Here is a 16,839-nt window from a genome sequence, read left to right on the forward strand (position 1 = left end):
CTCATAAGCTTAACAACAAACTCATTACGGTGAAAATAACAACAATATATAAATTTATATATTCTACTTTAATCTCAAAGTCATTGATTTCCTTACAAGTATTCCGCCGATGAATGCCGTTCCCTTACAAGTATTCCGCTAAAAAAATTGTAGTCCCCCCAAGACTTTTTCTTCACCTCATGAACAAACACCAGAAAAGTTTTACCACCGATGTTGACGCCGTTGAAAATTTTGGAGGGCACTAGAATTTCCCCCCTCAAAACTCATTTCAAATCATCACAATAACATCATTAAAAGAGAGAGAGAGAGAGTAGTGTTTTAAATATCGATCGATAATCCGATATTATCGCCGATATATTGGATTTTTCAGCTTGCCGATAGGATAAGTACAATTTGTAAGCGGTTATCATTTTAAACAAATTATCAGTGATAAATCATTGATAAAGTGCATTATCGCCCGATAACAGGTGGAAATTTTATTGGGTTTATCGGCAGAGGGTTTGAGTTACGTTGTTGAGCTACGAAAGGTTGTTGAGCTATGAAAGCCGACCCGACCCGTTTTCACAACAAAAGAAAACTCAAACCCTGGCTTCACGAATCCAGATCTAAGAATCTCTCTGGCGGCTGTTCTTCCTCTCCTGCCTTCATGAATCTCGCCTCGACTTCGTGAATCCTCAACTTCCTCTCTCACCTCGACTTTGTGAATCTCCAGTGAACCTCACGGCCTCACCTAGACTTCGTGAATCTCCATCGAACCTCGCGGCCTCGCCTGGACTTCGTGAATCTCCAGCGACAATGAACCTCACGGCCTCGCCTCGACTTCGTGGATCTCCAGCGAACCACGCTTGCCTCGCCTTCGAACAGGTATATCTCTTCTCACCTTCGAAGTTCATTTTTGTTCTCTTCTCTCCTTCGTCTCTGCTGCTGTTTTCTAAGTTCATTTTTGTTCTTCTCTTCGTGCCTTTGTCTCTGGAACAGATATTATCTACTTGCCTTCGTCTCTACTGCTGTTTTCTATTTTTTTTTAAGTTCATTTTTGTTGTTCTTTGGAACAGATATTATCTACTTGTGACTTATGAGACTTGTTGTGAAGAAATTCCGTCAATTATCTACTCAAACAAGTATTTTTTTTCTTTTTAATCTTACAGAATTTCTGTTGTGAGACTTGTTGTGAGACTGTATTACTATGATTAATTGTTGTGAGACCGTAATTAATTGTTGTGAGACTTATTCTGTTGTGAGACTTGTTCTGTTGTGACTTGTGAGACTTATTGTTTATAGAAAACTTGTAATTAATTTAAGAAAATACTTGTGAGACTGTATAAGAAAATTTAATTGTAATTACAATTAATTTTGAGCAATTAGTTTTTGCTGTATAATCTGTTCTGGGTTTCGTTGAATCATTGTTCACTCTTCACTGTGACTAATATTGATTAGTTTTACAACTTCTTCACTGCAGATAGTTTATAATTGCTATTTTAAGTTGTCTTCCTCAGTTCCTTACTTCATTCCTTGAAATCTTGATGTCATTTTGATCTCAAGTCTACAACAAAATAGAACAAGTCAGTATTAGGCATAAAATTTCGTGACGTGATGAAATAAATAAAATAAATATACAATTGTGTAATTGTGTTACTATTTTATTTTCAAACTTGTGTTCATGGTTCACTATCTCATGATGACAGGAGAATGTCTTCTGAAGGCCAAGCGTCAAATAAACCACCAAAGCCAGCCGGTAAAGATTCTTGTTAGGCATATGATGAGCAGGTCGGTAATGATGATTTAAAGGTTTGTTGCAAGTTTTATGGGCAGTCTATGTGTGGAGGCATAAGCCAGTTCAAACAACACTTGGCTGGATTGAAAAGGAACTGCTTGCCATGTGATAAGGTCCCCGAAGATGTGAAGAAAAAAGTTAATGAAATCATTGATAGTGCCAAGAAGAATAAGGGTGCAAAGGAGTTGAAAATGCGGGATTTACTCGATGAAGTTCATATAGGGGAGGAAGAGGGATATGAAGGGAGTGTGACCGCATCTACTCAGAGTCAGAGAAGCTTATCATCATCCTCCTTCAAGACGAAAGGGCCAATGGACACTTTTTCGAGCCACTCTCATGAGGAGTCAGCCAAAGTAGTATTAAAAATGGGCATTTATGAATATAGTTGTGCATTTAGATGGAGGAATAGCATTTTTGGGTTCATGTGATGCATTAGGCGACAAGCATGATGTGAATTATATATGCAACTACGTAGAGAAAGCAATTGAAGAGTTGGGGGCACAGAATGTCATGCAAATTATCACAGATGGAGCTTCAAATAACATGGTAGCCGCAAAAAACTTAGCAATTAAGAAGCCAAATATATTTTGGACAACTTGTACGGCACACACTATTAATTTAATGTTAGCCGATATAGCCAAAATAAGACCTATTCAGAGTGCAATTGCAATGGGAAAACCGTGTCAGTGTACATCTATAGTCACACGAGATCTCTTCATGTGATGAGAGAATTTGCACGGGGGGACCTTGTTAGACCCGGGGTGACACGATTTGCCACAGCTTTCCTTGCTTTGGAATCATTGAGAGATAAAAAGAAAGTGTTGAAGCAAATGTTTGTCTCTAATGAATGGATGGAATGCGAGCTTTCAACAAAAGAAGCGGGGGAAAAGGTACAATACTATTTAAAAGTTAAAGTTTGTAACTAATAACTAAAAATATTCATTTGCTTTAGAATATATAATTCTATTGTATTACTGATTATTATGTTGTTTTTTGACTATTTGTAGGTTGCCGAGATCATTCATAGCAACAAGTTTTGGGACAACGTTGATCTTGCCCTTAGAGTTTTTCTCCTTTGGTGAAGGTTCTAAGGAGAGTAGATGGTGATAAAATCCCCTCAATGGGCTTTGTGTATGGAGACATGATGAAGGCTAAGGAGGAGATCAAAGAGGCCTTTCAGGATGGAGAGAAGAAATATCTTCTTATAAAGAAGATTATTGATAAGAGATTTGATGCCAAGCTTAAAGAACCACTCCATAAAGCGGGATATTATTTAAAAGAAGATTATTGATAAGAGATTTGATGCCAAGCTTAAAGAACCACTCCATAAAGCGGGATATTATTTAAATCCTTATTTCTACTATCTGATGCCAAGCTTAAAGAACCACTCCATAAAGCGGGATATTATTTAAATCCTTATTTCTACTATCCAAACCTTACGGAGATTGAAAAGGACGGAAGTTTCTTGAGTTGCCTTGTTGATTATATGAACAAATTCTACACAGATGATGGTGACATTCTTGGCAAGATTGGAGACCAACTCTCTGATTATCAGCATCAAAGAGGATCATTCGGGAGAGAACTTGCAAAGAGAGAAGCAAAAAAACCTAATAATAATCCGGGTATATTTTCCTTTTCATTCAAATTAATTTGGTGATTTGACTAATTCTTGTTTGAATATTACAAGGTACTAATTGTTTGCAACTATGACTTAACTAGTTATATGGTGGAAATTTTTTGGCACTGACGCTTCCGAGTTGAGGATGATGGCAATGAGAATTTTGTGCTTAACATCTTGCTCTTCGGCATGTGAGAGGAATTGGATCACCTTCGAGATAGTAATGGCTCTTTTTAACTTTAAATCATATTGGATCACATTTGAGACTAATTTGTCCTTCTAATTTGTAGATTCATACAAAAAAGAGAAATAGACTAACGCATCGGAAATTACATGATTTTGTCTACGTCAAGTTCAATGCAAGGTTGAGAAATAAGCATTCCAACAAGGATAAAGATCCTTTAATTGCCTTTGATGATGAAGAAAGGTCCTCCGAGTGGTTGATGACTACAAAGAAGAGGGGAGGTCATCATGATGAGAGCGATGATGAAGTGTTTGCGGGGGAATCTCTTACTTGGAGGCAATATGGAGATCTCATTGGAGCTAATCCTAAAAAGAGGAAGAGTGTTAGAACAAAACAATATAAAAGAAAGAAAAAGTTCGGGGAATCTTCATCGAAGGGCAAGGAGCCTTTGGAAGATGAGGAGGAAGACATGGAATCTTCGGAGTTTGATTCAGATGAGGGAATGGATAATATTCCAACGTTCAGCTCCGATGAAGATTAATTTAGTTATCTTTGCTTTTGCAGCTTTGCTTTCTTTTGGATTTGCTATTTGAATGTTTAGAATTATGAACTATTTGTTGATTTTGGAACTTTGTTGATTGTTGATTAGCTTTTGTTTGTTTATGGATATTAATATAGCTCATAACTACTAAATATCAACTTAGTTAGTTTATGAATCTCATGATTACACAATACTTATGTAGATGCCTAGATGGTTCTTCATTCTTGATGTTATCCTATTCTTTGCTTGTTTATTATTCCATTTTGACTAACATTATATATTTTTTTTCAAGGCTATATGCAATTGAATGGTTTCATCGTGCAGTTAAGATGCAAGTTTCGCTTTCGACAATTGGTTAGTGATTCTAAACATGATTATATATATTTTGGTATATTTATATTTCATTAAGCATGGTTAGATTATATTTTTTAGTTATTATATTATATATATACACCATCCTCTATATCACTCCGATAAATACTACTTATCCCCGATATATCTCCGATTTTTGCTATCTGATAAGGATTTTGACCGTCCGGTAAATCCCTGATAACCGATATTTAAAACCTTGAGAGAGAGAGAGAGAGAGAGAGAGAGAGAGAGAGAAGGTATTATGATTTTCACATGTTTTAAACTCTTAGGTTTTATGTTTTGGGGGCTCAGGAAATTATGGCTTTACTTTTGGGAGTTTTAGTAGCGTTGAAAAAGTCTTGGGAGGAGGCGGAATACTTGTAAGGAACTTGGGGACTAGAAGCAATTTTCCCAAAAAGTTAATAAGAAGGTCTAGTTTTGTACCATGTAATTCTAACTTAAAACTTGGGACAACTTGAGAGACTAGAACTCTCTCTTTAAATATAAAGTAAATAAGAAGTTATAGTCTTATACCATGTAATTCTAGCTTCAAACTTGGGAGAGCGGATTTCTCCCTTGACTCTCTCAATTTCTTTGTTCAAGTATGGAATTCTCTCCCAGAGCTATGAATCTAACGTTTCTATTAGAAAGTAGAATGACCAACTTTTACACGAGAATTTGAGAGACTAAAACTCTCTCTCTTTTCTATATACATCTATACTACATATAAAAGAGAATTGCCTCGTCAAAAATTTTGATTTCTATTTTTTCACTTTTAAGTTTAATAATTCTCAAATATGTCATTAGTTATAATTAATCATTAACTAATTATATATAACCTCTTATTAATTGTGCATTTCCTCAATTTTCAAAACATTTGGCCACAATATAATTTTGTTATTTAACTATCTTATTTAATAGAATATTTAAAATTTTCCTCTAATTTATCTTCACATAATATTTAAAATTCTAGAAAAATATTAAATAATAATTAATTTATTATGTTATGCCTTATGCCTTTGAGTTTCACGTCTTATCGAGGATTACCTATTACCTTTCATCTTATTAGCCTTTTAAAAGTATGATAATAGTATGAAAAACAACTTATATTTATTGTAATTATAATAGTATTAATAGTATAATGATTTTAATAGTATTTTTCTAAACTAATAAATTACATTGTAATTTAATAATTACACAATTTAGTAAATTATTTACTAATAATGTAATAAACTAATTATGAAATTTAAATATAGTTACTAATAGTATTAAAATTATGCTATGTATAATATTATAATATTTAAAAGAGAGTAAAATATTTAATATATTATAATTATTTTAATGAATTATAATAGTTATCTAAACTATAATAATTAACCGTACACTTCTTTATACACAATTTTATCGTATAATTTATTCATTTTAAAAAATTATAATTGTTCAGAATTGTTATGCAAGTCATTTTAGTATTTTGTAGCCAACAAAAAAATTTAAAAACATAAAACAAAATAGGTATGCTCTCATGCAAAGCACATGTAATATACTAGTTTGACAAAAGTAGGATAAATTTTTACAATTATCTCAGTTCTACTTTTTATCCAGTTCTAGTTGACTAACACAATATAACTTTATCATAGTTCCGTGTCCAATAAACTAACACTATAAAATTTTGTCCTACAAATTATCCTAGTTCTAACTTTGAGTTCTGCTTGACTAACCCCTCCTATAATTATTTAAAAAATATGAATTAAATTTTCACAATTGTAGACATGATCTAAATTAGGTAGTTAAATTAAAATAAAATTTCATAGTTTAAATTGGTAAATTGTATTTGATAATATTAATTTTATAATTTAAATTTTATTTTAATTTTGATATTTCCTTAAAAATTGTTACTAATTTAAAAAATTTGAGATAATTAGTAAACTTTTGAGCACGATCAAAATTAGGTAGTTTGAGATTTAGTAGTTTAAAATTGATACTTTGTATTTAGTAAGACTAATTTGGTAATTTAAAATTTAAGGAAATATTTGAGATAGCTGTTAACTTTCACTTGAACCTGTTAACTTTTGACTTTTTCTGTTAACTTTCACTGAAAGTTATGGTATCATTAATAAATATATCAAATTGGTAGAAAAAAGAATCTAATTGGTGATTAATATGGATTTCTATGTAGAACTATACTTTTGAGATAGATGTTAATTTTCACTTGAGCTTGTTAACTTTTAGCTTTTCCTGTTAACTTTTACTAAAAGTTGTTAACTTTGGGTATTACCTGTAAAGTATATATGGTATCAACAATAAACGTATCAAATTAATAGGAAAAAAAATATAATTAGTGATTAGTGTGGATTGTTATGTAGAACTATATTTTTGGTAGAGCAGTATAGGTTGTTAAGACTTTTATAGCTAACTATGGAAGAATTTTGGAAGCCTTAAAGAGTGTAAGACCAATCAAATTGTGTATTCAAGCTATATCAGCTGTAAGAATGTAAGAATAATCAATATAAAATACATTTTTACTATATGTTAGCTATTTATGTTTCCTGTTAACTATCTCAGTTAGCTGTTAATTTTCACTTGAACCTGTTGACTTTTGGCTTTTCCTGTTAACTTTCACAAAAGCTAATATATAAGATTCACAACTAAATTTTCTTATAACTAACTCATATAATCAAAAAGTTGGTGTAATTTTGGTGCTTATATACACACATCTACACGATAATATCTCCATAACATTTTCTTTATACACGAAATGTTATTATCACATTTTAAGAAACCACATCTCTCTTTGACATTTCATCAAACACTCTATAGACATTGGTAAATTTTTAGCCCAAGTAATATCATTTTAATCTAAAAGCCAATTCATCCACCTCACAAGCATTTTGACAAATGACACATATGTCCCAAAATCCTCATTATCCTCATCCTCCTCCTCCTCCTCCTTCATTACCCAATAGATATGAGCCCTAACCCAAACCTTTATCTCCCACCGCCTTCTACCCCTCTTGCTGACCATGCTCCATCACCAAATCCATCCATACCCCCTCCCAATCTCCTTTTACCTCCCATCACCATGGGACTCACTGGTTCGATGAGCTCAATCTCTCATTGATTCTCTCCTACTCCTTCTCCATGCTCCTTTCCATCCATCTTGTCGACCACCTCTCCTTTTTCTAAGTCTTCTTAATGCTTGCCAAAGAATGAGGCTAGAGGGTACGCTCGGTGGTGGCGAAGGAGGAGGTGGGTGAGGAAGACATCAGGGTCACAGGGTAAGAGAAATAAGAGAAGAGAGAGGAGAAAGGTAGGGTTATGGGAGAGGAAGAGGAGAGGAGTAGAGGAGAAGAGGAGAAACGATCAGTTATGGTCTCCACGAGAAAAAGAGAAAGGTAGAGAGAAGAAGAAGAACATGAGATGTAGTTTTAGAATTTTTTTGGGTTACTTTTTGGAACAGTGTCAAAAAGGGTTGAATCACAAAAACCCTTGGTAGTTGGTGCTTATACATAAGTGAACTAATACATGGTCGGGGGTAGGGCTGTCCAAAAAGCCTGCCGGTCCGGGCCCGGCCTGAGCTTGGCCCGAAAACTCGGGCCAGACCCGGGTCCGGGTCCGGTTGTCGGCACCCAGCCCAGAATAGTAATTTTTTTATTTTTTTATGTATAATATATGTATATATATAATATATATGTATATAATATATATACATATATAAAACTGAATAACTTTATTATTCAGATACAAAAACCTCATTTCCTAAATTACCCCTACTCCTTTATTCTACTTACCACTTCAGCCGCCATTTTTTTCTCTTGACACGTAAGCTTCTAATATGCGTTTTATTTACGCTAATTACACTTGGTAGGGGTAATTACGGAAGTTAGCGTTAACAATAAATAAGTAAATGAATATAAATTATTCGAGAAATTACCTTGCTTAAGGTGCATTTTACTTTTGCATCTTTCTCCGAACACAATAGGATATCATGTAAAACAGCACCAAAAATGGCAAACAAACACTGGCAATAATTAGGGAAAATACAAGAAAATTGTCCTTGTGATTACAATAGAAGCAAGTCAATAATCACCTTTCCAGTCAAAAGAAGCCACACAAGACCCTCGGGCAATGGCTCCTTCCCACCGCTTGCAGCAGAAAATATAAATGTTACGTCATTTATTTAAATATTTTGGCCAGGCTCAGACATTCTAGAAGGAAGCACACCAAAAGTCTACTGATGTTGTATCAAATTTTCATTTTTTTGCAATATTTTATAAAAAAATGCACTTGTCTTCAATACATAGCATATATTAAAACCAAACTCACGTCATCAGGATCAAGTAATAATGTTTCTCACAATAATCCAGTCATTCCTCTCATTCCACCTATAACCTATCAAAATTCAAAGATTTGAGATCAATTAACGTTATCCGCACACTATCGGCTATGTGCTAGTAATAGGTGTGTTGCCCACATAGCCACATGGGAAACATAAAATTGACATATCCATAATTTGTTAAGATGAGCACCATATCCACAGTGATGTTGCCAAGTTGAACTTTTCCATGTTTTGATTTTAGCTTCTTTCAATCGCTCTTGCAATGTATAGTAAAATAAACAGGGTAAGTCTCAACAAATCAAGCAATTATAAGCACAAGAGAACATAAGTCTGAATGTTATATTATTATTACAATGCATAGAGAGAAGAAAGAGTGTAAACTGCATCCTTGATAAAATCAAGCAATATCTTATTTGTAAATCTTTTGTGTGTTTTGTATTTGCTAAGATTTAGTCATAGAGAACTTGTTGCGCGTGCATAAATTTTGTTGGATAATTTTTTATTAATAATAGGAATATAGATGTTTGAAAATCATTCACTTGCATCTTTCGTTGTTATCCTATTACCACTACCAATTTTAGATAGCTAATAAATATCTCTGTATACTTTTTCTGATGTCTGAATTTAATGTTTAACGAGATGAACGAAGTGCTAATTGAGCTGAAGAAAAAAAGCATGCAAGCAAGAGTAAACAAAATGTATGCTACTCACAGAGATATTATATAAAATCCTCGAGTAATTGAAGATGCAGTCAAATGGCCTCATAATTCCACTTACCTTCTTGTTCACAACAAGAAGTTCCTCCTTTATTTTTCCTTCAAACAAACATATATTTTTAAGAGAGATCGCGACACATCAGTATGGTAGAAACATGCTCAAGAAATTAAAAAAAAATAAAATTTACGAAGATATATCACCATCATTTGGCTCTAATTCTAGTGTTTTTTTTTTTTTGAAACTTTGTATCGCAGCATCCACATTATTCAGTGCTATTTGTGCCTGGATAATTTACAAGGCTAAAAATTAGCCACCCAAAGCATGGGCAATCACAATATAGCCAATATATATTTATGTTCAAAATAACGATGATAGGAGTAATATTCTTATTTATGATAATGAACAGACCAGAGAAAGAATTTTTTTCCCCTAAGCAATACCACTATTATTTTTTCTAAGCAATATAGCCAATGTATATTTCTGCTCAAAGTAACGATGATAGGAGTAATATTCTTATTTATGATAGGAGTAAGATATACAAACCAGTAATACCACTATTATTGGTTTGAGGAAGTATTTCACCATCATAAGTAGTTGTGTCAAAATTGGTAACAGCTTCACTTCCATTAATTTTGATTGCTATCCTGTCATAAGCGCTGACCACCAACAGAAGAACTGTGATAGTTAGCAACCACGTTAAACTTGTTATTAAACTGTGATAGATAGCAACCACGTTAAACTTGTTATTCATACTAAGGAACTTATTGCTAACATGTAGAAAATCAGTGTTCGGTAAGATGTTACAGCTTCAATTTCGCTATCAAATAACCCAAGATATACACCTGCAACAAGAGAATGAATAATCAAGAATAAACATGAAGTAATGAGCATTTAGAAAACAAGTACACCTACAAGAGCTTTTAAAAATGATAATCGCTGTTTGAGATGAGGACCCAAAAAGAAGAGAAATTGACTGAATCACCCACAACATCTGAAATGTTTTCAAGAAAAACAAAGCAAATCCAACCAAGTAGAATATATGCATTTATATGACAAAATGTTAAATTATTTAATCTAGACGTAAAAGTGTATTAGAAAAGTGCACACTATTTCACACATTATTCTCAAAAGATGTTACTAAACATAGGAGGGTAATATATATGCACCAAAATGCTCTTAATGAGGAATAGATTTCTTGTGTATGCTATGCGTGTGTGTACATAATTCAATCTTGAGGTTAAAAAATGATGAGAAGTTAAAGCATTTTGGCCTTCACAGATATCAGAAATGGCCATCAACCATTTTAATTTATGACGCAACATAACAATTTGATGCTTTATACAGTTAAAGTATAGTAAGTTTCAAAGTTGCAATACTAAGCCAAATACTTCATGTGGTTTGTGCATAATATCCATCAACCATTGACTTATGCAGGTCCCTAATTTATTGTGATTCTATAGTTGTTGCTTGTATCTGATCTTCATGTGTAATTGTTGATATAGGTTTCTATTATCTTGAAAAGGAGGGAGTGAGTATTCTTCAGAGGCAAAATGTTATTTGAGTGAAGTGAGTATTCTATGTATAGTCGTGCAGAAACGATTTTACCCAAAATAATACTCTTTTATAACTGTTCTTTTCATGTTCCTTGAAAGACTGAAACTTAATACTATATTGGGTTCTCAATTATCATTTCAGGTTGTGGAATTGGTTCTAGAAAGCCATGATAACAAAAATGATGATGCCATTAAGAATCTCCATGCCTTTTGCCTTGGCAGCAATCTTAAGACAGATGAAGCAAGAAGCTTGAATGTGACAGTTCTTTTAAATGAAAATTCCATTGAAGTTAGAACATGGTTCCATCTTCCCTTCATGAATCTGGGTTTTGAGTGGGCTGGGATGAAGTTAGTCTGATCCATGGATACTATGCATGAAGCTTTTTTTTCTAAACTTTTCCGCGTCCATAAATTTCAGGTGAAATTTAAGGTAACTCTAAGACGTTTCAAAATGGATCCTCGTGGGTGAATCTTTTTGTACAGGAGATGCATAATGTGTCAAATTGGGATGATGTGAGAGGCAGGGCTACTATGCTCTTGGCAGCATTTAAAAAAATTGCCATTGACAACTCCATGACGTCAAAGGAGGTAAATAGTCTCATAGTTTCATTAAGTTGAGGAGTATCTTTTTCTACATTAACAGGAGTTATTTCACTGTAAGAGTTACTGATGAAATGATAAGTGAGTGACACGGTACCACACCAAGTAAGAGTATCCGATGATGCAGGACAGATCCTCATCATCTAATACTCAGAAAATTCACAGGACACAAATATGGAAAAGTTCTAATGGGCTTTCCTGGCTAAATCTGAACTCTACTCCTAATGGCTCATATAATCTCTAATTGAAGTTTAGAACCTGATATTTTGCAGAAAGCTTCAAAGTGTGCAATGTTGTAGATCCAAACAAACTCATTCAACCTGACAGTTAAATTGCCAGACTTATAAGTTGAATCTAGTTGCTCAAACAAGTTGTGGTTGCTTTTAATGCAGCTAAAAGTGGGTTGACATTACATATAGCATTCATTACTAAGATTTTAGTTATAAATTTTCATAGATGATCATGAAGTTGAAGACAGGTTATCATCAAGATTTTAATGTTTTCCTTACTCATCCAATATCAGCTACAAACAAAAAGTACTACTTATGGAAAATATGTCAAGGCATAAAATTGAATTATGCACTATAAAGGAACCAATAAATAGATAATTAAGTAATGTCCTTAGGTTCTGTTGGATCTAATAAATATTTCTTGATTTTTTATGAAAATAACAAAGACAGGGATGACCAGATCATGCTCAATGGTTTGTTATAATATATTGGACGATCGTTCATTCCAAGCGCTCGAAACATACCTTTTTGGAGGTCTGATGGAGCAGTAATGATGGCTTTGCTTCATATGGGTCCAGTCGAGTTCCTCTACTACTGGTTCCACAGAGCACTGCACCATCATTTCCTCTACTCTCGATATCACTCTCATCATCATGCCTCTATAGTCACCGAGCCTATAACATGTAAGCTTTTTTATTGATTGTATGGCACTTATGGATACAATACTATGTCCTACACATGCTCCAGGTAGAAAATATTGGTACTCAAATTGAATAATAAAAGTGCTTTATGTTTCCATTCTCTTCATGATCCTAACCACTGGGCCTGATATGTATTGATAAGTAATACACAAATTCTTTAATGCTTCTGTATTCCTCATATTACCTTAAAACAACAAAGCATTCTCACTTGTGCATTGGCTATTGCATTTTTTGATATTTATATCAACGTAGACAACATCAAGAGCAAATGATACAAACAGATTTAGAGCGTACCTCCTTTGAGTAGTTATCTATCCATCAAAATCATATATTCATCTTTGTCAATGACCTTCTTCAGCCTACATATCTTCCACCTTAACGCTTTTCATCAAGTGATTTATCTCCTCAATCTTATACCATTCACATCTAAGTCATAGTTACCCACTTACCCCATATTTTTAGATCAATGACATATAAACTACATGGTAAAAACCATTGGCAAATATGGAACTTGGTGACAGGGACCTGACAGTTCATTAACTTGCTCAAGTTTAGCTAAGGGAAAAGCACAGGCCAAGATGAAAGCTACAATGAATAATAGACCAAAATGAGCCTTACAAACATTTATGAGCATTTTTGTACGAGCCTTTAATTTTTGAGGTGGTCGGCATAACTTAAATGGTTACTAACAAAGCTAAAGAAACTATGTTTATAAGCTAATAATGACTTCTACTTCAGATATGTTTGATCAGAATATATGCATATGGTAAACAGAGTATGCACATTTGTGGTTTTTGTAAACTTAACCAGAATGCAAAACTCTACTCTATTTTTGTAATTGTGTGAGCTACCAATTGGTAATTAACTTCCAAAATAAACATTCCCCTTTTTATATTATATTAGTATAAACTTAAGTTCACAACACATTATTTACATTACTACTTGTAGTTAGGATAATTTTATATAAAGACCTAACTAAAAGCAACGTTGTTTGCATTGTACTATTTGGGAAGCATTATATTTGAATCAATGCAATAAAGGTTATTTTGGCTTTAACTTTTGTAGAATTAGTAATTAGAAACAGAAAAGAGAGATGATTTTCCCCTCCTGTTTACCTTTATTTATAAAAAATATACTAATCCAAGTCCAAAGTATATAAGGAATCGGAATCCTAATTACATAATAAGGAATTAAATTGCTTTTGATTTTGTTTTTAGTTTTATTTGGTGTTTCATTTTGAGATAAGGCGTTGTGAACATTCCTATGAGAGCTGTATGGAGGTCATGGCAATGCGAACAAAGCTTACAATGTGATCCAACATTCTACAAACAAACAATTGCATTGATATGAGTTTCTTGGTAGTATGAACATGACAATTTTTATAAGTCTTTTCATAACAATCTTCATATACAGACCTGCTAAATTAAACAATTGCATTGATATGAGGTTTTTGGTAGTATTTCATAACAATCTTCATATACAGACCTGCTAAATTAAACAATTGCATTGATATGAGGTTTTTGGTAGTATGAACATGACACTGTTGTCATCACAAAGAAAATTAAACAATTGCATTGATATGAGGTTTTTGGTAGTATGAACATGACACTGTTGTCATCACAAAGAATTGAAAACAGAAAAAATAGAGAATAACCACAGAAAAAGACTGGGCTCGGAATGGAAAAGAGACCTGGTGTCCTCAAGTATTTCCAACTTGCAACGATTCAACAAAGTACTTAAGAAGGCTAATACATTCATGCACTTTACAAAAAAATAATTTGCACTCAAATCTTGTTAACAAGCTCCTACCGTAAATAAGATAACGATGATATAAATTTCAAAATCAAAATCAAATTTAGAAAAGGATGAAATGTTACCTTCTTCGATGATTTTCCTTCTAGATCCGAACAAATGCCCAAAATCTAAGAACTGAGGAGATGATGGCAGAGGAGGTGCGGAGATGATGAGGGCAATAATACTCATCGTTGGCAATTAATGATTTAAGAAAGTGGGAGGGCATTGCTAGAGCGAAGTCGTAACCGACAGAGAGGAGGATGAAAGGAACGAAGGATTTCGTAACCGACGGAGAGAAGGATGAAAGGAATGAAGGATTAGGGCTCCCAATTTTCTGAACTCTGTTTAACAATAATAAAAAGGGATAAAGTTGTTATATTTACAATAGTTGAAGGGTATTTTAGGCTAGGAAAAGTTTTTTAAGAACTCCCTCTTTTAAAGGGTAGATAGATATATATATTGTATTATATATATATATATAATATATATATATATAATATATATATGTAATATAATATATATAATATATATATAATAATGGAAGTAATGAAATAAGAACTTAAATGTTATTTACATGAGAGTAAATTAAGGCTACATAAAACATAGAATACCCAATTAGAATAACTGACAAAATAACTTTGTATATGATTGCACTTTTATTGTAAGTTATTGGGAAAAATTGTTCAATGCAAAATCTTGAATCATATTTGTCCGCAATCATCCAACATATGCCAACAATTTTCTATAATACAAATAAACAGCTTGTCAACATTTTCTGTAGTTAATCGCTACCATTTTTTTCTTTTTTACAATCTTAGATTTTCCAAAAAAATTTAGTTTATAATTGGCAGATTCACCATCCTCCAGCTTAGTAGGACCCTCTCGCTTAATAGCTTTTGTTCCTTGATCACCCCTCTCTCCCTCTTATTTCCGTTAACTATTCTGCAAATAGCACAACAGCAACTTGTTGACCAGAGAGAAATGGTCCTCATAAGTTTACAAGAAATTTACACAACAGCAACTAAGAATTATCCCAAATTGTATTTATGTGAGATGTAATTCTTTTGATAAAAGCTTAACTACTATGTAACTACAAATCTCATGATAGTTTATAGAGTTTCAAGTAACTTTACCTGTACCGAATTAAGGTGCAATTTTCACATCAATAATACAGCAAAGATGTTTCATGTCTTGGAAACCTTGGTCATCGAGAGATGCCGGAGCCAATCGTTCAGATTAATTTGACTATGATGCACTGTTAATTTTTGATTATTTGTTGTAGATAAAATAGCCTCCACATTCGCAGGTTGAGAGTTGGTCTCTAGCCGCTGGAAGATGAATCTATATCACAATCACGGCCCAACAGTTTACCATTGCTTGGTTAAAATTAGCATAATATGGTCAATTAAGTAATGTACAGTCATTTGAAACCATGAGTTGGTCAAGATAAATGCATAAAGAAAATGGGTTCAATCCCATACAGTAATGTAGTGAGTGGAGCATGTCGACAAAATTTTTAAATTCTATAGCATGAAAAATAATAAAGGACCGAAATGATTTGTCATTTAACTTACAGAGCTATATATAAACGAATCAAAAACAAAACGAATTTTTGAATCGAGAACCAGTTTGTAAGAACCTTTGATTCTGCGAAAGAGGTCTAAGTCATGCTCGAAGCAAACAGTGCTCAGTACTCTGCTCCAACTGAACTTACAGGTATCATCTCTGTGCTTGTGTGTTACTTTTTCTCCCCTCCAGAGATTGGAGATATATAACATTACGTAAACCGATATTTGCAAAGTTTAGTTTCCATTTTGGTATATTGATTGGTGATTAATCCTAAATTTGTCATAGAAATACCAAGTAGATGACAATTAGTGTCGTGCCTGAATTTCAGCAAGATGCTAAAAACCAAGAACCATATACTTACTTCACTCGACATAGTTGCAAAATAAAATGTAATAAATTTTATGCGCGTGCATAATATGTATTTATCTTAAGGGATTTGTAATCAAATTGTAGACGATATGGAATTAATTTTTGTGCTTTTACATAGTTGTCTCAAATCTTTACTCGGTGCAGGAGCTAGGATATTTAACCCTGCTTCTCTGTTTAGTGGCCCCTCATCAGCAGAAATTACTCAGAAGAATGTTGTATGATATCTGGAAGCTATCAGGACACATTAGACAGATTGTATGCATGGGAGAAGAAGTTATATGAAGAAGTAAAGGTGCAAATTTTACGTGCTAAATTATAATTACTGAGTTATTTATGATGGCAGTATCTTAGAAGGTTCTTACCAATGTTGAAAATAGCGATAACGCATAGCGTAACGCTTACCTCCGGTTAAGTTACAGTAGCGATAACGCATAGCGTAACGTAGGTTAAATAATTTATTGTTATTTAAATAATTTATAGATATATAACATTCAAAATAAAA

At 33.2% G+C, this 16,839-nt stretch overlaps 1 protein-coding gene and 1 long non-coding RNA gene across 25 annotated transcripts; one reads left to right on the plus strand and one right to left on the minus strand.

Annotated features, from left to right (window-relative positions):
• Window positions 8,706-16,735, minus strand: LOC109840317. Of its 24 annotated transcripts, none has more exons than XR_002246866.1 (7): window positions 15,533-16,716; window positions 14,483-14,740; window positions 10,294-10,363; window positions 10,065-10,177; window positions 9,582-9,619; window positions 8,995-9,060; window positions 8,706-8,857 (listed from the first exon to the last, which is right to left on the minus strand). XR_002246866.1 is itself a non-coding variant. In XM_020408909.1 (6 exons), exons 2-6 carry the CDS (start codon window positions 14,586-14,588, stop codon window positions 9,052-9,054), a joined length of 336 nt encoding a protein of 111 aa, XP_020264498.1. In that variant the 5' UTR covers window positions 14,589-14,740; window positions 15,533-16,715; the 3' UTR covers window positions 8,706-9,051. The 24 variants fall into 24 exon arrangements, 6 of the variants coding, with proteins under 6 accessions (XP_020264498.1, XP_020264497.1, XP_020264495.1 ...); XR_002246865.1 differs by having other exon boundaries at window positions 9,516-9,619; window positions 15,533-16,714; XR_002246881.1 differs by having other exon boundaries at window positions 8,706-9,060; window positions 9,722-10,196; window positions 15,533-16,718.
• Window positions 12,591-14,448, plus strand: LOC109840319. Its single transcript, XR_002246883.1, has 2 exons — window positions 12,591-14,051; window positions 14,190-14,448. It is a non-coding gene; the product is annotated as an uncharacterized LOC109840319 (long non-coding RNA).

Source organism: Asparagus officinalis, chromosome 5, assembly GCF_001876935.1.
Source record: "Asparagus officinalis chromosome 5, Aspof.V1, whole genome shotgun sequence".
Taxonomy (NCBI): Eukaryota; Viridiplantae; Streptophyta; class Magnoliopsida; order Asparagales; family Asparagaceae; genus Asparagus; species Asparagus officinalis.

Coding starts and splice junctions, on each gene's coding strand:
- LOC109840317 (XM_020408904.1), bottom strand. CDS start 14,588: ATGAGTATTATTGCCCTCATCATCTCCGCACCTCCTCTGCCATCATCT. Junction 10,364..14,482: donor AAGGAAAATCATCGAAGAAG/GTAACATTTCAT, acceptor CTCTTGTTGCAG/GTGTATATCTTGGGTTATTT. Junction 10,178..10,293: donor CGAACACTGATTTTCTACAT/GTTAGCAATAAG, acceptor GTTGGTGGTCAG/CGCTTATGACAGGATAGCAA.